Consider the following 21,064-nt stretch of genomic DNA (forward strand, 5'->3'; position numbering starts at 1 on the left):
CCCCACTTGTTTTGATTTTTTTCTAAATCTCCTCCTTTCTTTGCTTGTCATTTAAAACCATAACGGACTGAATCATATTTTGATATTTGAGGCTAATGCTATTGGTGCTTAGCTCAGTGAAAAACACAATGAGAGTGAAGCTGGCATCTGAATGTTTCTCCAGTAATTATGCAAAATAGCTGCAGTTGTTGATCTCTGGCCCTCTGATCTCTGTTTTACACTGAACTGGATGTGTTGCCTACTTACCTTTTTTTTTTTACTTGGCCTCAAAAGGTGACCGTGCTGTTGTGGGTACAGACTGAGTGGCACATCTCTTGTATTCCTTCCCTAATCACTTTTTTTTTTTTTTTTGCAGGAAGAGAAACTGGAGCTGCAGAAGCTACTTGAGCGAGTCCCAATCCCGGTGAAAGAGAGCATTGAGGAGCCTAGTGCTAAGGTAAGCCCTGCTTTTTCTAGGGGCGAGCTCATGCCCAGGGCAAGGTTGGTTCTGCGAGTTCTTGGGCTGAACAAGTGCCCTGCCTTTTACACAGTGTGCTAGTTCTACGTGTACGGGGAGTTGTTTTACACAAGGAAGTAACTGGCTGGCTGCCCTCTTGGGAATTGTGACTTAGTTGTTGACTGAAGAAAGCATCCTTTTTAAAGCCTCGTGTGTGACGTTGCTAGAAACCTAGAAGGGGCTGCTTGATTTACCACGTGGGCCTAGTGTGCTGTCCCAGGTGCTGCTTCACCATAACGCCTCTGCTTTATCTCTCTTTGCTGTCCTGCATATCTCTTTGCTCAAAGCCTTCCCTTCCTATCCTCTTACCAACTAATTTGAAAAACAAAACAAAAACCTGAATGTCGGAGGAAGAGTTGATTGATTGATTGATTGATTGATTAATTGATTGATTGATTTGTATACCGCCCCATAGCCGAAGCTCTCTGGGCGGTTTACAACAATTAAAAACATTAAAAACAAATATACAAATTTAAAAACACATTTAAAAAAAAACAATTTAAAAACATGCTAAATGTTATGCAGTTATTGCGAGAAACATGCTTTTTAACATCGTACGGATACCCAGTTTAATACTTATGAGAAAACAGCAAAGCACCCCATTATTCCATCAGAATGACAGTACAATGTCAGCCAATCACCCCATAAAAAATCTGATGAATCCATTTACAAAATATATTCAATAGACACAAACCCGTATCTTAATACCTACAGTGCCTGAGCTTCCTGTATCAGCACCTAGGTAGGCAGAAGGCACCTGCACTTTGCTAAGTACTTTGAAGCAAGTCCTTAAGGCATGAGTGAGCTCTGGTAAACTTAGAGTTCCCATGTTTTCAAGAACAGAGGGCACTATACAGCAGTGCATCTGCTGTAGATACAGAGACTGCACTTCAAAAATAAGGTTCCAATGGTATTACATCTAGAAGGAAAATCAGTAGGGTGCTTAATCAAATCAAGCCCATTTAGGTATATCTGCAGAATATAGGTTCAGAATTTAGAATCTTTGGAGAGGGGTGGAATGCAAAATACACATTCTTTAATTCCTGGTTGCAAACTAGGAAGTATGAGTATCTTTTTAATGAGGCCAGTGCCATGCCACACCACAGTGCCAAGGAAGACACTATGTTTATAGGGGAAGACTTCATGCATTTGGCGTGTAGCAAAATGAAATGGTAGAGTGAAATGTACCACTTCAGGCTGCAGGTGGAGGATGCAGTTTTTGAATACTCCCCTATATCAGAAACGATTTGAAAGTAAAAAACCAAACACTTGCCACACAGGCACATTCCAAGGAAAAGATTCTAGCCCAGCCCTCCATGTTCTGTTTGCTTTCTACTTGGAGTGAGATGAGTAGCCTTAAAAAAAGAATTTCCTGGCACCCTACAAGTCCATTCTGCCATCTCATTCCCATCTCTTGCTATTATGTATAGAACAGGGTCTTTCATCGCTTTTTTTGCATTGCTGCTCTCTCCTGCCTGCTTTTCATTCTCTCTGTTGCGATGCACTTGGAATCATGAGTTTTTAAAAGTGAAAATCCAAAACAGTGCAGTGGAATAAGCTGTTTGTCTTCTGAGTAGAATGTACAGATTCATGGGCAGTGTGTATTGCGTCCTGTGCCTTGCAACACCATGCCTTGCAATCAGGCCCTCCCTTAGCATGTGCGGGCCCTGGGGCAAAAGCATAGTTGGGCCCCCCCCACATTCTTTCTCTCTCTATATATCCTTTCCTCCAGGCAGCAGCGGAGGCTTTGTATTTTGGCTGCTAGGAGCTTCCGGCCGCGGCTCCCTTTTTTGCAGCCTTTGTTGGCAGCGGCGGCTTTGTATTTTTCGGCTGCGGCTCCCTTTTTTGCAGCCTTTGTTGTACACTCGCTAAGCGTTTCTCGCTGCAAGGTTTTCTCCTTCCCGGCTCGCTACCGTGGCTGTCAGGAGACTGCCACTGCACCTCTTCCTCCCAGCTCGTTTCTACGCTCCCCTCAGCTCGCTACTGCGGCCGTGAGGACGACGTGGCGGTTGCTTTTAAATGCTGATCGCCAATTGCGGGGGCCCCCAAAGTGCGGGGCCCAGGGCAACTGCCCCACTTCCTGGTGCCTAGCTGCAGTTCTGCTTGCAATTGATTCCCTTACTTACCACCCAGGGGAGAAGGGAGTTGTTACTTTGGACTGGGGGACCCAGTCTGCAAGCTGGATATGGCAAAGAGCTAGTGGTAGCCCTCTCGGTCCCCTCCTGCAGGAGGCAGCTGGGAGAGAGGAAGGATCTGAGGTTATGCAAAGTGTGCATTAGCAACAAGATCAAAGCAGTGGGGAGAGTACCTTGCTAGGGAGGCAGACTTTGTGCTCTGTAAATGTGCAAAAAAGGTCCATGCATCTTGTAATTACACACATGCAGTTTAGGGATGCACTTATATTTTGAATAGTTGTAGGGCCAGGGCTTGCAGTTCAGCTGTATGCTGTATTTGTTGGGATGACTGAGTTTTTACTTTTGCACAATCAGGGCAGATAAAGGATGTTGCAGAGCTTTTTTTAACCAACTTTCTTTTTTAAAAAAGCCTATGGAGAAAATCCAAGGCAAAACTTGAGCAAGCTTACTACAAATTGAATATATAGCTTGTGGGTGTGCATCCGTGTGGGTCTGGCCTTACCCATTACTCAAAAGTGACCACTGCCATGTTTCCAGCAGAACAGTGTGCCCCTGAGTGAAAAAGATTCCTCACCCCTGCTTTGGAGGATGTTAACCCTCTTGTCTTCTCCTTAGATCAATGTGCTCCTCCAGGCCTTCATCTCTCAGCTGAAGCTAGAAGGCTTTGCTCTCATGGCAGACATGGTGTATGTCACTCAGGTGAGTAACCATTCTGAGCTCAGTTGTGCGTGCGCTTCTGTATTCTCCATGTACAAAATCTTCATGAAACCATTTGTACAAGTCCATGTCACAGTAAACTGGTTGGTCTTTTAGCTACCATAAGACTTCTGTTGTTCATGAATAAAGTGGAAGCCTTGCTTCCTGTCTTTGGTGGCCCATGCTGCTTGTCATCTGATCAATCAAATACTTTGCATATGGGAAATCTGACATTCTCTCCCTGGTATCTTGAATAGTAGGGCTGGGAAGGACCCTGGAGAGATGTTGCCAGTCAAGAGTAGACAACCTGGTTTTTCCTATATATTTCGGACTATATCTCCCATCAGCCCCAGCCATCAAAGCCCGTGCTAGCGAGGGCTGATGGGGACTGTAGTCCAAAACAACTTGAGGCCACCACGTTGGCAGAGGCTGGGCTCGATGGGCCAGTGGCTTGACTTGGCCTAGGGCAGCTTAATGTATTCATTCCTAAGGGTTAGTCCTGTTAGTTTGCTGCAACAAAGAGTCTTGTAGTACCTTGACATTTTGCTGATTTATTGTTGTATAATCTTTTGTGAGCAAGTCCACTTTGTCAGATGCATTTGGCTTGGTGCTTCACCTTATATGGATGGGGAGATGTGAGAGGAAGATCCCATTGAGGCCTGATCATCTGCAGGGTGGGTTTCCAAAGCAGATTACTGGTGGTGGTGGATAAAAATGCTTGTCTAAAACCTCCCTGAGAGATGGGGTGTGCAGCCTTCTTTTCCCCCATCCCCTTGATGCTTTCTTTGTACTGCATTTTTAACGTCATCTTATGTACTCCTTCAGTCTGCTGGACGGCTCATGCGTGCGATCTTTGAGATTGTCCTCAACCGTGGCTGGGCACAGCTCACTGACAAGACATTGAACCTCTGCAAGATGATCGACAAGCGAATGTATGTAGTGGCTCTAGAGCATGCTGTTAATGTTCATGTATCACACACCTTCTATCTAGCAATGCTCTACCATGCAGCCAGGCCTGGCTGGACACTGGCAGAGGGCCCAGCGACTTAGAAGGACCCATCACAGACCTGGCCTGCCTTCCTGCCCTCCTTGATGTGAGAAATGTAGTTTATTTGATTGACATAGGATTGGGGCTGTTTGATACAATGAATACTGAATTGTGGAGAAATTATGTGTGGTCCCCTCTTTTCTGGTTCCCTCTAAATGTTTGTCTGGGCATCACTTGTTGATTATGACACTTGTCAATTGTATCTTTGTTCTTGGGATCCTGAGGTGTTGTGTTTTTTTTTGGTAAGCATTGCCTTTAGTAAACATTTGCATTTTGTCAGCAGAATTTTAGCATATTTTGTCAAGGAAGTGTGGGTTGAAAGGGAGGAAGGGGAATGTCTTGGTTGGGGAAAGCAGCTATAGAGGGGGAGGACTTTGTGTGATGTGCCTCCACTAGCTTTTGATGCATCAGCTGAAAATTAGCATTTTGAAGCAGTCTCTGCTATCATAAGGATTAGAAGTCTGGAGTTTCTGAGATTCCAAAACTAGCAACAGATTCTGCCCAAGAAAGTGAGTTATGAGATTGTGGCCGTGCAGGTTTCCAGAATCCCATACCATACGTTGGAAGGACCAAGGTTTTCTGTTTGTACCTGGATCGGGGTAGCCCAGTAGAGAATGAAGCAGTGTGAAAAGTGTTCATAGAATCATAGATAGTAGAGTTGGAAGGGGCCTATAGGGCCATCAAGTCCAACCCCCTGCACAATGCAGGAATCCAAATCAAAGCATTCCCCACAGATGGCTGTCCAGCTGCCTCTTGAATGCCTCCAGTGTTGGAGAGCCCACTACCTCTCTAGGTCATTGGTTCCATTGAATTGATTCTGAGCGTTGGCTCAGTTTCCTAAGTGGGAGGCCAGTGAAAATGGGAAGCCTGGTGGGGCCACATAGAGATGCCAGTCTGAAGTTGAGAAGGAGCTTCCCCACCTCTTTTCCCCAAAAGAGCTGTGGGGAAGGAGGAGGAAGCAGGTGCCTGAGGATCTCCTCCACCACTTACAGGCTATGATTGCTGGCTCAGTCCTGACGCTGTTTCTTGCTTGAGCAGGTGGCAATCCATGTGCCCTCTCCGTCAGTTCAAGAAACTGCCAGAAGAGGTGGTTAAGAAAATTGAGAAGAAAAACTTCCCATTTGAACGACTCTATGACTTGAATCACAACGAAATAGGTCAGTGGGCATGGGTGGCTATGTGTGGGAGGTTGTGGGATCTTAGGGTTTCTGGGCTAGGTTTCTGAGTTCTAGGAAAGCTGCGCCTGGAGGCAGAAGGGGCACCCTACACCCCCTAAGTGCAGTATGGGTGGGTGAACACAATCCTTCCCCTCTGAAGTAAATGTTTGCTTGGATTGGAGCACAATTTGGAAGGTGGGCATATGCTGGGGAACAAAGAAGCAAGGAAGAAGGAGGGTGACTCAGCCGAAGTCACTCAGTTAATGCGTAGCTTAAAAAAAAACCACCCCTCACTCTGTAGACTTCCAAAACCAATTCCTCCCTGCTACACTGCAGAAGAAACAAACTACAATCCCTGCTTTAGTGTTACATCTGAACCAGGAGTTGTGGTTGGTTTACTCCAGCAAACCACAGTCAGTAAGTCAAGAAAAAACCTTGGCTGCAGATTGTGGTTTGGGAATGATCCCTGGCTCAAATGTAATACGAAGTCAAGAGATGGTGGTTTGTTTCTCCCCAGAACTGGTGGGGAAGGTCATCTCATGCATGGTAAGCCATGGTTTATGGGAGGGAAACAGGATCTGGCTGGGAGGCTGAATCTTGAGTTTCCCCATACCATTTGGGCCATTTTGACAGGCAGGTGGGGCTGCCCATTTGTCAATCACCTGATGTCATCTTAACATCAAAAGAAATGCGAGTTCATTGCCAGTTCTTTGCGTTCTTCTATTTACAGGCAGAGCTTGGGTTCAAACCCCATCCCTGCCTCACACAGTGCATTTGGCACTCATTTTGAATTCAGTGCTGAATTTTTCAGTCGGGATTGACTCTGAACAGTACTCCCAAGAAGAGCTGATTGCAGCAGGACTGTATTTAGCACTAAATTTTTAATTTACACCAAATGCAGGCGTCTCTTGCAGTGGAACAATTAAGAACAGCTTCTTAATGCTCTGGATGGTTCATTTTGCAGCTGTGGCTTTACTTGCCCCATACCTGATGTTGGAGGTGGGGCAGGTGGGCATGGCCCAGGGCAGGACGGCTCTGTGGGCCGAATCCGACCTCTGACGAGCCTAGTTTAGCACACAGGCTGGAGGTTTCCCATACCTGGGTTATGCTTACTGTAGTGTGTGAATGAGGCCACTTGCTGCTTGTGGACTAACTTCTGTTTCTTAATTGGAAAAGCTGGTTGATAACATGCAATAAAAAGAGAGAGCTGGGTGGGAGACAGGATATAGCAGAGTGCCCCTCTTCAAAGTGGGATAAAGATTGTCTGGATCGTGACCACAGAATGTGGCCAAACTGCTGAGAATCTAGAATGTGTGTGGTTCATCTCAGACCTGCGCATGTTGCCCTTCTCTTCACAAATGCTGTCTGTTTACAGGCGAGCTGATTCGGATGCCAAAGATGGGAAAGACAATACACAAATACGTCCACTTGTTCCCCAAACTGGAGCTGTCTGTTCACTTGCAGCCTATCACCAGGTCTACTCTGAAAGTAGAGCTGACTATTACTCCAGATTTCCAGTGGGATGAAAAGGTAAAGGGGGACTGCCTGGAGAGCTGTAGGAATAGCCCCTAGTAAGGCTGTGGGGGGGTGGAGGGGGCGAGGAAGGGGAAGAGTTGCTGGGTAGCTAGTTTGAGGCTGGGGCAGCTCATGGAAGAGGGGGTGGATATTGCAAAGCAGCAGTATACCGATGACCCTCATTGCTCTCTCTGTATAGTGTTTGAAGGCCAATCTTTCTCTTCTCCTGGCCAGGTTCATGGTTCTTCAGAGGCCTTTTGGATCCTGGTGGAGGATGTGGACAGTGAAGTGATCCTGCACCATGAGTATTTCCTTCTGAAGGCCAAATACGCCCAGGACGAGCACCTCATTACCTTCTTTGTCCCGGTCTTCGAGCCCCTCCCTCCGCAGTACTTTATCCGGGTGGTCTCCGATCGCTGGCTCTGTAAGTCCCCTTCCTGCCGAGTGGCTCTGGCTTTTGCAGAAGGGGAGACGCTGGGGTCTAGAGGGTGAATGGTGTATTATGGGAACGTTCTCTACTGTGCCATGGAGGAACCCTAGACATGTTCTTTGCCTTTCAAGTCCTTTTCTGCATGCTTCTGCTTCCTCTTGCTCTCCAGAAGAGGGGCACCAGCAGCCGCCTCCACATTACACATTATCAGCCTGCTTTCATCCCTGCACAGCCACTCTCTGCTTTGTCCTTCTTAGCATATGTTGCAGACCAGTTTGGAACGATCTGGAAGACCCCCACTGCTGTCTCCTCCCCTTAATCTTCCTTTGCCCCACGAAGGGATTGAAGGATCGCTCCTGGGCCGTTTGCACTTGTTGGTGTAGTCAGTCTTGTCCTTGATCGCCCCTCTGTTCACTTCATGTTTGGAAAACCGTGGCTCCCCTATAGCCTCTTCCCAGTGTTCACGTGGGATAGGTCATGCCACGCCAGCGATGGGGAGGGGGACATTTTTCCATGTTCTTTATTTTTCCTGGGAACGTTTTTCTGTTCCTTAAGTTCATTAGTAACAATGAATGGATGCAGATTGTAAATGCAATATTAAGTAAGCTTGGCCGTTTCATTTTTAAGAGTTGTTTACTAAATACAATAAACATGCTAAATTAGATCATTCTCTGGGGCATCATAAAAAATTCTGATGCAAACCGAGTATTTCCCTATCTAAATTAGCCTAACTTGCTTAGTGTTTTCCGGAAAGCCAGCATCATTGTACCACACTAGCCAGAGTGTCTTTTCAGGCATAGAAAGGTTTGCCTCGACATTTTGGTTCAGCAGTACCTCAGTTAACAAAGTACATGCGTTTCTGGACATTAGTTCTTTAACATAAAGGTTGTTACCAGAGGTAGGAAGAACAAGGAAAGAACAGGGATAGGGACAGGGATACACCCGCTCCTAGATGGTGGGGCAGCTTCAACTGGGGTTTTAAAGGGTGCCTACTGGCACCCACCCCCTCCCCTCCTCCTTTGAATTGTATTGGATCCTTCCCCATCCCTGGGAAAAAAGCAAGACATCTCTTTCATGCAAAGACGCAGGCTTGGAAGCTTATCCATTAGCAAAGCCAAGCTGCTCAGTTTCAGCTTAAAAAAAAAAGGAGCTTCCTTCATGGAGGATTCCTTAACTGAGATAGTACTGTATTTATTTAAACAGGGAGTTTACAAAAGAAATTTCTGTAGTTGCAAACAGCTTTTCAGCTCGGTATTAATAATGCTGTCAGTTAACATACAAGTATTTGCGATTTGCTGCTCAGGATGTGGGAGGTACAAAATAAGGATGAAGGGCCTGATGTTCCAGGGTTTAGAAGACAGACATGGGATCCTGTTGAGCATTTGCTAAGATGGCAAATGGGACAGGGAGCACCGTACGATGGTGCAAACATAGCCATAGTTGAAATGTTGCATCTCCCAGACCCTCTTGCAACACTCTGGTTCTTCAGTGGATCTGTCACCTTAGTAAATGTTTCTGGTTCAGAGAGAACTTCTTTGATAGCAGTGAGCAGATCTAGATTCTCTGTTTTCACCTCATTTGTGTTGCTGTGCTTGATTATTCCAGCTTGCGAGACGCAGCTGCCTGTGTCCTTCCGACATCTGATCCTTCCGGAGAAGTACCCTCCGCCAACTGAGCTGCTGGACCTGCAGCCACTGCCTGTTTCTGCTTTGCGGAATAGTGCCTTTGAGAGCCTTTACCAGGACAAGTTTCCGTTCTTCAACCCTATCCAGACCCAAGGTGGGCAGTGCAGATGCGTGTCAAGGCGGGGGAGGGGAGCTGCCAAGAAAATGGGGACTGTCTTGGGGTGGGGGTGTCCAAAGAAGTTGGAGGGCCACTCACCTGGTGTTGCATAGTAACATATACATTAGGTGCCTACAGCTTTGAGCACACAAGACAAAGTTGCACAATGCAGAATCGCAGACGGATTCTCAGAAGTCCCATCTTTTAGCTGGGGAACTGGGACTGGTCGTCTTGTAGACATCACTTAGGTGCTTGATTGACATGGTTACAACTTCAGCTCCTCTCCTCTTTGCTAGGGAAACACCAACACTTTTAGCAACCATCATCAACTTGGTGCCTTCATATATTTTGGACTACAGCTCCCATCAGCTACAGCATCTCAGGGCCATGCTGTCTGGAGCTGATGGGATTTGCGGCTCAAAATATCTGGAGGGCACTAGGTTGGGGAAGTCTACTTTTTAGGTTCTTGTGGATGTTGGGGTAACTGTTGCTGCCCAGAAAGAAATTTTGCCCTGCCTGTTTTGGTCTAGTGTTCAACACCGTCTATAACAGCGATGAAAATGTGTTTGTGGGAGCTCCCACGGGCAGCGGAAAAACGATCTGTGCCGAATTTGCCATTCTGAGGATGCTGCTGCAGAACTCAGAGGGCCGCTGTGTCTACATCACACCAATGGAGGCGCTTGCTGAGCAGGTATGGCATTCCTGACTTGGCATATTTGAATCTGCCCTTCCCAGGAGGGAGATCAGCACAGATTTAAACCAAGTCCTCTTCCCGCTGATAGCTTTACAAGCAACAAAAAAGAAAAGAATAAGGAGGGTCTAGGTGGAGAGTTTTGAGGAATACCAGCGGCCCATAGCTGGGTCAAGTACATAGGTATGTTCTGCACAGCACTGTTTGTTCTGTTACCTTTAGTTCCTAGATTGCCCTCCTTATTTTCCATCCTTTGTGAAAGAAATTCAGATTCTGCAAGGATGGAATAAAAATGTTACAGAATTATTGATTTGGATAATTCTGAATGAGCACTTGGTGGGTTGTAAGCTAGAAAAGTTAGAAGAGGCACACTCTGTGTGTATGTGTGCATACATATTCAGTGTGGAGACTGTTAAGAAATCTTCTCCTTTTCTTTCTGTCCTGGCAGATCTTCCTGGATTGGTACGAGAAGTTCCAGGAGCGTCTGCTCAAGAAAGTTGTTTTGTTGACCGGAGAGACCAGCACTGACCTGAAGCTGCTGGGCAAAGGCAACATCATAATCAGCACTCCCGAGAAGTGGGACATTCTGTCAAGGCGCTGGAAGCAGCGCAAGAACGTGCAAAATGTCAACCTCTTCATTGTGGACGAGGTGCACCTCATTGGTGGCGAGAACGGGGTGAGTCTCCTGGGGGGGGGAATGCAGCTCGCTTCAGAGGGACTTGGGGGAGCAAGCAGGCCACTGACCCTTTTTTTTTGGAGCACTCTCCACGTGGAGCTGCTGCACCTCCTGCTTATTGAGAAGGCTCTCGTCCTGGGCAACAAGAGGAGTCAGAGCTGTAAGGGTTGTTTCTTCCCTTTGTGCTGCCTCTAAAGCATCTTGTGCAGCATCTGACGCTGCATGAGGGCCTGCAGTTGGAAGTAGTCCTCCACAGTCTGCAGTGTGGGCTGAGGAGTGTGAGGCGTCCAAGCAGGGCTCTTTAGGTCCAGGCCCGGGCCCTTCATTGCTGGTGGTTTCCATGAGTAACGTATCAAGGGATAGCAAGACACCTTCCACCAGCAGATCCTTGTTCCCATCTGCTCAGTATCGCCTACGCTGTCTGGCTGTGGCTCTTGAGATGTTCAGGCAGGAGTCTTCCCCAACCCTGTCTGGAGATACTAGGGATTAAACATGGGGGCTTTTGCATGCAAAGCGTGGGCTCTGTTACTGAGCTCCGGCCCTTCCCCAAGTGATAATAAACATTACAAATAAGCCAAGGGAGTTCAAAGATGATGATGACTGAAATTGTCCATTGTAGTGATGGTTGTTGAGTGTGGTCAGAGATGGCAGGTGCCAACTGGGTATGAAGAAAGGGCTTTTCCTATAGAGCTGCTTTCTTGGAAGCTTTCAGCCCAACCCAGCCCTTCAGTCCTCCCAAAGACTTCCTTCCAGGAGGTGGGTTGCTGGAGCATTAATTAATTAGTGGTTGCATCAAGGTGTCATCTCTTGGAATCCTACTGCTGTTTTCCTAACACGTTGAAGGGGGTGGGGGATGGTTGACCAAAAAGGTGGAAGTTGAAGCTCCTAGTTGTGGTGATGGCAGAAGGGATAGTTTTTAGAGTTTTGCTTGCCGTCTTCAAGGCCACAAAAAGTTTGGCAGCTTGGATGCATAACATGCCTTTCCTGCACAGTAACCTAGCTGTCTCTGGCTTCCTTCTGCAGCCAGTCTTGGAAGTGATTTGTTCCCGGATGCGCTACATCTCCTCCCAGATTGAGCGGCCCATCCGCATTGTGGCCTTGAGTTCTTCGCTGTCCAATGCCAAGGATGTGGCCCACTGGCTTGGCTGCAGTGCCACTGCCACCTTCAACTTCCACCCCAATGTGCGCCCTGTACCCCTGGAGCTACACATCCAAGTAAGTTCTTTTCTCCCTCCCCCTCCAAAAAAAATCCATCCCTTGGACAATTCGAGGAACATAGAAAACTGTCATTCATCTAGCATCAGGTGTGGAGGAACCTTTGGCCCTCCAGATGTTGCTGAACTACAACTTGCATCGGCCATTGGCCGTGTATGGTTCAGTAAGATCTCGAGGGCCAAAGGTTCACCATCCCGGATCTTGCTCAGTTGTCCATCTAACTCAGCAGTGTCAGTACTGACTGGCAGCAACTCTACAGAGTTTCAGGCAGGAGTCCTTCCCAGCCCAACCTAGAATCTTCAGCAGGCAAAGCATGTCTGAGCCTTCCACATTATTGTCACCTGTCTTGATTCACTCCTCTTAGGGTTTCAACATCAGTCACACCCAGACCCGCCTGTTGTCCATGGCCAAGCCAGTCTATCACGCTATTATGAAGCACTCTCCAAAGAAGCCGGTCATCGTGTTTGTTCCCTCTCGCAAGCAGACGCGCCTCACAGCTATTGACATCCTCACCACCTGTGCATCGGATGTCCAAAGACAGAGGTATGGACATCTGCACTCTTAAGAGTTGGATCCAAAGTTGCATTAAATTAAAATCACTTAGCGGTATACCTGTTCCACTGTCGAAATGTTTTGCGCTAGTGGAACGCTGTCGCACAAGAGAATGCATAAGCAGGTTGCTGGTAACTTTGTTCCACAAAAAATTGTGCAATCTGTGTGAAACAAGTTTCTGCAAGTGTGACTGTTGTGCAACATTAACAGTCACCCGTTGGATACAGCAGTTTATAACTGAATGATCCACGAGGAGAAGCTGATTTTGCAATCTGTTTAAAATTCTGCAAATTAAACCAATGTGCATGATTCCTTTTCTTTATTGTGCCTCTGTCATAGGGAAGGAGCAAAGCTATAAAAAAACACTGGAGCCGACTGCTAGAATTATCTTCTCTGGTCTCTGAGAGTTACCAGGCACTGTCAACACATTTTCATGCATACGCATATCTTTGCAGTCATGAGGGCTCTTAGCTTGTCCTATTTTTAAAATGGAAGCTAAAATTTTAAGGATTCTCTGCTGCTACAGAATCACAATTGACTAAATCTGCCTGTGTTTTATGTCTGTGAATGAACTGGGGTGAAGGATATCCAGTTTAGTCTAGGGGACAGGATATGGAAATAATAAAGTTTCTGAGGACTGAACATTAGAATGGATCTTGGGCAAGGAATGCTAGAAGTAAAGACTGGACTTTGGCAGAGAGAAAAATGTTATTCAAGCTGCTGCTTTTCCACCCTTTCCCAGCATGGAAAGTCTCCCAAAATTAAGTCTGTCATTGCAGAATTGATGCTTTACAGATGCTATTGAGGGTAATGAGAAGTGTTGGTGAGGAACTCTTGAGCATTGATGCTTTCTGTCTACTTTTAGGGGGTGGAGTGGGGAGATGTCTTTCTTTGGCCTTGTGGCTGATAGGATGGTGGCTGTAGACTGGATGAAGGAGGTTGTCTTGAATTTGGTCTGCTGGCTGTTACTGATATAGTGCTGGCTTGTCACTCCTTGTCAGGTTCCTGCACTGCACTGAGAAGGATGTGGCTCCCTATCTGGACAAGCTGAATGACAACACCTTGAAAGAGACTCTGGTGAATGGGGTGGGATACCTGCATGAGGGACTGACCTCGATGGAGCGAAGAGTTGTGGAGCAGCTTTTTGGCTCAGGTAAAGAGAGAGGAAGAGGAATGCAGATCTGCAGGTTTGTTTAGAAAATCGGGGATAATCAGGCATGCTCTGATCATAATCAAAAGTGCTTCTGACCAGGGGTAAAAATCCGAGCATTCACAAGGAAGTAACTCAAATACCTTCTGTAGATCAGGAATGGCCAACTGCCATCCCAAAGGTCTGATCCAGTCCCTGTCGGCCCTATCAGAGTTTAATCAAGGAATGGTAAAATGGAACACCCTTAGTGTCGTGCTTAAGGAAAAAATCATTTTCAGCTGGAAGAAAATGGAGATATACAACGCTTAGAGAGGGGTCATATTAATCTCTCTTGTTGATGTTTATGTACCCTTTTGCTATATCTGGGAAGCTTTTCCTACTAAATGGCACTAACATTAGAGTCCAGCTGCTCAATTAGTGAACAGAATTAACTTCTGGCTTTTGGACCAGAGCCTGTACCACAGGGCCACCCCTGAGAATATAGAAACTGGCTATCCTTTAATCATAACATCCTTTATGCACACGTTCTGTGCATTCTTCTCAATGTAGGATTAGGTTTCTTGGTGACTTGGAGTGTAGGTTTCCAATTCCCTACTTTTCAGATGTTATCTGGTATAACAGAAATGTAGAAACACGAATAGGTCAAGGTGATGTTGTGGCATCAAAGTCCACCCCATCACACTTGGGTTTTTTCCTACCCTGGATAATGTCTGGAAAGGGCTAATGATTCTGAATTACTTTTATACACAGTCAGTTGGACTTTTATTTCTCATCTTAATTCTCTTCTTCTGTTTTGCTCTTAGGTGCCATCCAGGTGGTGGTAGCCTCACGCAGCCTCTGCTGGGGAATGAATGTGGCTGCTCACCTGGTGATCATCATGGATACTCAGTATTACAATGGCAAGATTCATGCGTGAGTGAAGGGACCTGTGGAGTTGTGGGCCCATGGGAGCGGGGGGAATGTAAGGGTCACTGGGCAGGGTTTCCACACAAGAGCTTGAGATGGTAGCAGGGGAAGTGAGGCTGATCCTACACACCAAAGGACAATGTCTCAGTTGGGGCTGGTTTTTGATCTTGGTTGTTAATCAATGCATGTCTTAAAAGCCTGGCTGCTGAGATGAAAGTCAAGAGAATCCAGAAGCTGGTTGCCCAAATGTACATTTCTTACTCTTTGAGTGACACTGATGTGTGAAACAGTGGGTCTTCATGTGTTTCATGCAGTACTTTTTACCAGCCTTAAGAATGCCTGTACTTCTGCTATGTATTGTGGAATAACACAAAGCCTAGCAGTATAACCCCCCTGCAGACTGGAAGATTCATGTTTACAGCACAATGTTACTGGCTTTTATGTATAGTGAAGCTGAAAATATGTGGTCAGTTTTTGGTACCCTCATAGAAGCCAGAGGGAATTTAAGTACTGTAGGGCGTCTATTAGTTAATCAGGGATCCTCAACTCTCAGAGAAAATGCCTTTGCATCTTTTTTGCTTTCTTAGTTTTCCAAGTCCCAACCCACCCTGGTTTCTTCAGTCCCTGGCAATGAAATGTGGTTATTTTGCTGCAGTGCAGGAAGGGATCCACAGATAAGTGGGAGGAGCAATTGGATCCCCAATATCCCCTGCAGAAAATGAGTCCTAACTTCAGCCAGCCTGTTTCAAATGCCAGACTGGATCTGAAAATTTTGTCCTGAGATGCATATTGCAGGATTTATTTTTTCTCCACAGAATTCTAGCTCTTTTGACCTCTGCTTCTTATTAACCCAGTGAATTATCCTCCTGTGTGCCAGGTATGTGGATTACCCCATCTATGATGTGCTGCAGATGGTGGGCCATGCTAACCGCCCGCTGCAGGATGATGAAGGGCGCTGTGTCATTATGTGCCAGGGATCCAAGAAGGTGAGTAACAGAGAAGGAATCTGTCATCTTGCAAGTACGTTAGTTGTTTGGGGCCTTGAGGCATCTTTGTTTAGAGCTCAGTTTCCCAGTCTGGATTGGATTATTCAGATTAGGGATCTTTCTGAACCGAGCAGCTTGTTTGTATAATATTAAAACACCACTCTGGCTGTCCCACTTGAAGGATTTCTTTAAGAAGTTCCTGTACGAACCTCTTCCAGTGGAGTCTCATCTAGACCACTGCATGCACGATCACTTCAATGCTGAGATTGTCACCAAGACCATTGAAAACAAGCAGGATGCTGTGGACTACCTCACCTGGACCTTCCTGTACCGCCGGATGACTCAGAATCCAAACTACTACAACCTGCAAGGTGGGAAAACAAAGCCCCAACATTTGCACCTCTTTTTGTTGCCTTGTGCCTCTCTCCAGCCACAGACTGGGGGTAGGGAATGGAGGATTATTTATTACATTTTTACACCTTCCTTCTTCCAAGTTGTTTTGGTTCTGAAGTAATAAAACACAAGCTGTTTCCAAACATTATTTCAAGATTCTGCTGTGTTTCCAGGCCCTCCAGATGTGCAACTTCTGTCTTGTTTTGTTCCTTTGCCCAGGTGTTTCCCACAGGCACCTAAGTGACCACCTGTCAGAGTTGGTGGAACAGACACTCAGCGACTTAGAGCAGTCCAAGTGTATCAGCATCGAGGATGAGATGGACGTTGCGCCTCTGAACTTGGGCATGATTGCAGCTTATTACTACATCAACTACACCACCATCGGTAAGGAAAGACAGGCATCGTGGCACCTGTCCATGGCAAGCTGTTGCTTTTTGTCTGAGACTGCAGCTTTGTGCCTAATGGATTTTTTTTAAAACCACCTCTAGAGCTCTTCAGCATGTCCCTGAACGCTAAGACCAAAGTGCGAGGCCTAATTGAAATCATTTCCAATGCTGCGGAGTACGAGAACATTCCCATCCGGCACCATGAGGACAACCTCTTGCGGCAGGTGAGTAATCTCTTCAGTTCTAAGGGAGATGCATGATTTTTTGATGGGCACATGGGGTGGGTTGGCTGACTTTGAGTAAACTTTACACAGCTGTGACTTGGCCCGCCAGGTTGGCTTCTCTCCAGCAGTGGAGTGAACGCATCCTTCTCAAGCTGCATTTTAGCAAAAAATAATATTTATTTAATCAGGAAGTAGTGTAACCTAGCTTGGTGATCTTTAGATATTACATGCAGGGTGCAGTGGTGATGGTCCTGCTCTGCTTCCCATCTGCCTAAGGAAAATCCATGAGGGTTATAGAGCAAGGCTCCACAAATAGGAGTTCCCTCCTAAACTATGTCAACCAGAGCTCGTCCTTTCCTGTTAGAAGTTGGTAAAGACTGACCTGTGAAGGAAAATGTTTTTTGTAGTTGTTTCTTTTAGTAAAAGCAACAACAACACAAGCAAACCCGGTTTTGAAGAACTGGAGATTTACTGGCCAAACAGGATGTTGTACTGGGTTGGATTTTTAAAAAAAACAAGCGTTTGCTGTTTATGTGTTGCATTTAAACAAAATTGTATTATCTGCTTTTTAAAAAACAACACCAAAACCAAAAGAGAAGTTGGGACCTGTTGAGAGAAATATGTTGTGTACATACAAGCAGAGCTGTGGAGTCGGAGTTGGGAGCAATTTTGGGTGGAGTCGGAGTCGATTTTTGAACTACAACTCCCACGAGCCCAATCCCTGGGGCTGATGGGAGTTGTAGTTTAAAAAAGTAACTTTTCCAAGCTCTGGATTCACGTGGTGGTGATGAAATGCCTTGTGCTACCATTTTACTACAGTAAATGTGTTATTACTAGTTAATATACATTTGCCATTTATGAAGGAGTCGGACAGTAGAAAAATAGAGGAGTCGGAGTCGAAGGTCTGGCATACCGACTCCACAGTCCTGCATACAAGTGGTAAAATTTGCAGTGGCTGTATGAGAACTGAGAGCTAAGTTTATGGAAATAAATACAGCTAACCACAGGAATGTTCTTGTTTTCCATTCTGTCTTCATTGTGTGCGTTTTGCCCTCTGTTTTGTTCAGAGAACTTTTAATTGTATAGTTTTAAATTCTGAAATTTGTGATGACCATGTTGAATTAAAGATTAAATGGTAGCTCCATGGGCCAATGTGGGTAGCAGAGCTTCTGCATCCTGTTGACTCCATCTTTGCCTGCTCTAGACGCTTCTCTGGCATGGCCGTGTCTCCTATCATGTATGCTGCACCCCAAGCAGGGGTCTCTTTGGGATAGAGGGTGCCTATCTTTGGATTCCAATCTGCCTTGTTCCCACGCATTGCATGTGGGATGCTTAGAAATGGACAGAGAACATGGCTGTGTGCTGAATTCTACTTCTCTCCCTTCCTCAGCTTGCCCAGAAAGTGCCTCACAAGCTGAATAACCCCAAGTTCAATGACCCCCACGTCAAAACGAACCTCCTGCTTCAGGCTCATTTGTCACGTATGCAGCTGAGTGCGGAGCTCCAATCTGATACAGAAGAGATTCTCAGCAAGGTAGCCGTGTAGGGGAGATGGGTGGCGAGTAAAATCAGGGCTGAAGGGTACTCTCAGCTGTTGGGTGCATCAGGGAGAGCCCACATGTGCTGGATAATGTCCTATACTGTCTGTTCCTGTTTGGTTCAGTAGCTGGAGCTTGGCTAAGCAAGGGCATCAGTCCCCTTTTTTGCTGCAATGCCTGGGAGGCTAAACTCATTTGGTCTCTGTCTCCTCTCCCAGGCAATTCGGCTGATCCAAGCCTGCGTGGATGTTCTGTCCAGCAATGGCTGGCTGAGTCCTGCTCTGGCTGCCATGGAGCTGGCCCAGATGGTCACTCAGGCCATGTGGTCAAAGGACTCCTACCTGAAGCAGCTGCCCCACTTCACCTCAGAGCACATCAAGCGATGCACAGAGAAGGTGAGACAGGCACAGCCAGAGAAATGGGGAGGTCATTCTGCCTCAGCTATGCAACGCTGTGGTCATGAAGCATCTTCGTTTTTGGCCACAAGGGTTGGCTTATCTCTGGTCCATGCTTTTTCAGGGAGTGGAGAGTGTATTTGACATCATGGAAATGGAGGATGAAGACCGCAGCGCCCTGCTTCAGCTCTCCGATGCCCAAATCGCTGACGTGGCTCGCTTCTGTAACCGTTACCCTAACATAGAGCTTTCTTATGAAGTGGTGGAAAAAGATGGCATTCGGAGGTAATTGGGGGGGGGGTCAGCTTGCTGTTGGATTGGAATGTTGCAATGAAAAGTCGCAAGTCAGACATAAATTCAACAAGGATAACATTTGCATGCTTAACCTTAGTTGCACTGTGGATAGCACACTGTACTGGAGGGATGTCCAAGGTCTAATCTGGTATGTTTCTTCAGTGGAGGGCCGGTGGTGGTGCTGGTGCAGCTGGAACGAGAGGAGGAAGTTACTGGGCCAGTGATTGCACCCCTCTTCCCACAGGTACGTTGAGTCTTTCCTGGCCTGTGCTTGATGCAGCCCAACTGGGCTTCACTTGTGGGAGGCAAAGGGGCCGAGATCTATAGTGCTGTGACGTAGAGGGACGGGGAGGATGTCGCACATTTTCCTCTTCCCTTTTTCCTTCCTCTACAGAAACGTGAGGAGGGCTGGTGGGTGGTGATTGGAGACTCCAAATCCAACAGCCTTATCTCCATCAAGAGACTGACACTGCAGCAGAAAGCCAAGGTGAGTCACCTGGGAATGACCATAGTGTTTGGCTTCCATCTTGAGAAGGGCGCTGAGGAGGTGCAAGTGCTGGGCTCTCATGAGCCTTGTGCTGGTCCAGGGCAGGCTAAAGACTGGGTCAAGGGCTCCTGCATTGGGCTTTCCTTGAGCAACAGGACAAAGCAAAAGGGGTGTCGGGGGGAGGGGCAGGGAAGAGAGACCAGCAGGGTGTGGCTTCATTCGCTTCCTACAAACCGCGGTATAAGGGAAGCCAAGCAGTTACTTACATGAAATTATTGAGATTTTGGGGGGGGGGGGCTGCTGGAGCCAGGTGTTATTCTCAGGTGCAAATGCAAAAATTGAGCTTGGAAAACCTGATAAGGAAGCAGGAAGGGATATAGTGGGCAGTACAGTAAAGCTGAACCTTCCTTCCCTCCCTCCGAGACGTCTGCTTCACTCTTGTAATCATGGCAGGAGAGAGCTTAGCATAGGATTGGACCTCTTTAGCCACCCCCCTCCCGCCCCCAAGGAGACCCATCATATTTTGGATTCCAGGAGTGATACATGCTGTGTCTCCATTATATAAGCAGACCTTCTGAATTTTGGTCAGGCTGCAGTCTAGGGGAGCGGTGGAAAGCCTATGAGATGTTGGAGTTGTAACTTCAGCTAATTCAGACTTATGCTCCTGGTGTGTATCACCATGTTGACCATGCCCTGGTATTGCTGGCCTCAACATGCTTGCAGATCATGAGCACTGAAGATAAAATGGTGCTCCGCTCAAGAGGCTGTAGACTCCTCCTTAGATGAGAAAAAAAATATGCTCCTGGCCCCAGGAAATCCAATTTCTGCATCAAGGTGGATTCTGTTAATATAGAAATTGAGTCAATTTGGGGTTTGCTCATCCTGGATGGGACTGAAGCCTCAGCCCCCGTAGTTTGAGATGTCAACAAGCCATGTATGCATGTTTTCAAACATAACTTGCAGCAACTTGTGAAATGAGCCAAGATTTGCTGGAGGCTGAAATTTACTCCCAATGCCAATTTGTATGCTTTTTCTGTGTTCCTCTGAAATTGCAGACTACCCATAGCCCTCTTTATCCTCTTTCTCTCCAATCGATGACATTCTACACCTTCAAAATGAAAAGTGGTCTGCAAAGTCTTCCCAACCCTTGTCTTGGTGGATATATTCTGCATATTTCCAAATATGTTCAAAAGTCCAGGTTTTCTTTCGCACAGTGCAGAGCAACTCCTTTGGCACTACTCATACTTTTTTTCCTTATTTAGGTGAAACTGGACTTTGTGGCACCAGCCACTGGCACTCACAACTACACCCTCTATTTCATGAGCGATGCCTACATGGGCTGTGACCAGGAGTACAAGTTCAGTGTGGATGTGAAGGAGGCAGAGAGTGACAGTGATTCTGATTGAGCAGCCCGTTAGCATACATCTCTACAGCCCATGTAGCGTAATTCTGACCCTGGGGTGTCCACAGTGGCTGCCTCTGGAGATGCTTGTGAACGCTGGAAGCAGGATCTGACCACTGCTGGCTGGAGAGTTTGGTCACCCCACCCCCTCCTACTTCAGTTTGTGTTCAGTACCCACTGCTAGAAGGTCTGCAGGCATTGGAGAAATTATCTCTAGCCCTGCCAGAAATTTTTTCCCCCTGTAACCACCTCACACAGCTGTTTTGTGTACAGTATTTTTATGTAAGCGGCCCACGTTGGTTCTTTTTTGTTCCTATTTGGTATCTGAAATAAAGATCTTTAGGGAGAAACCATGTGCTCCTTCTTTGTGGTGGTGGGAAATGGTTCTTGGATTTGTTCTAGAGCCCCAAACAAATTTGCAACCTGTAGCTGCTTCGCTCCTACACAATGACCTGTTAATTGTCTTATCCCTGTGTCTGAAGTAGTCTTTCCCATTTGGTCTGCTGAGCA

General features: G+C 46.6%; 1 protein-coding gene across 1 annotated transcript in view; it reads left to right on the forward strand.

Moving 5' to 3' along the window:
* Window positions 1-20,905, forward strand: part of SNRNP200 (small nuclear ribonucleoprotein U5 subunit 200) — a 41,140-nt gene extending 20,235 nt beyond the window's left edge. The window contains exons 23-45 of the mRNA XM_061592799.1: window positions 356-436; window positions 3,247-3,330; window positions 4,153-4,259; window positions 5,414-5,532; window positions 6,908-7,062; window positions 7,282-7,471; window positions 9,083-9,256; window positions 9,790-9,950; window positions 10,399-10,626; window positions 11,650-11,841; window positions 12,206-12,384; window positions 13,395-13,546; window positions 14,347-14,455; window positions 15,327-15,435; window positions 15,617-15,806; window positions 16,048-16,212; window positions 16,317-16,438; window positions 17,829-17,972; window positions 18,195-18,371; window positions 18,496-18,656; window positions 18,828-18,909; window positions 19,060-19,152; window positions 20,415-20,905. Of these exons, the coding sequence (XP_061448783.1) occupies window positions 356-436; window positions 3,247-3,330; window positions 4,153-4,259; window positions 5,414-5,532; window positions 6,908-7,062; window positions 7,282-7,471; window positions 9,083-9,256; window positions 9,790-9,950; window positions 10,399-10,626; window positions 11,650-11,841; window positions 12,206-12,384; window positions 13,395-13,546; window positions 14,347-14,455; window positions 15,327-15,435; window positions 15,617-15,806; window positions 16,048-16,212; window positions 16,317-16,438; window positions 17,829-17,972; window positions 18,195-18,371; window positions 18,496-18,656; window positions 18,828-18,909; window positions 19,060-19,152; window positions 20,415-20,558 (3,318 nt within the window). The 3' untranslated portion in view covers window positions 20,559-20,905. The remainder of the gene's footprint in view (window positions 1-355; window positions 437-3,246; window positions 3,331-4,152; window positions 4,260-5,413; window positions 5,533-6,907; window positions 7,063-7,281; window positions 7,472-9,082; window positions 9,257-9,789; window positions 9,951-10,398; window positions 10,627-11,649; window positions 11,842-12,205; window positions 12,385-13,394; window positions 13,547-14,346; window positions 14,456-15,326; window positions 15,436-15,616; window positions 15,807-16,047; window positions 16,213-16,316; window positions 16,439-17,828; window positions 17,973-18,194; window positions 18,372-18,495; window positions 18,657-18,827; window positions 18,910-19,059; window positions 19,153-20,414) is intronic.
* The last annotated feature ends 159 nt before the right edge of the window (window positions 20,906-21,064 follow it).

This window comes from Rhineura floridana, chromosome 12 (assembly GCF_030035675.1).
Source record: "Rhineura floridana isolate rRhiFlo1 chromosome 12, rRhiFlo1.hap2, whole genome shotgun sequence".
Taxonomy (NCBI): domain Eukaryota; kingdom Metazoa; phylum Chordata; class Lepidosauria; order Squamata; family Rhineuridae; genus Rhineura; species Rhineura floridana.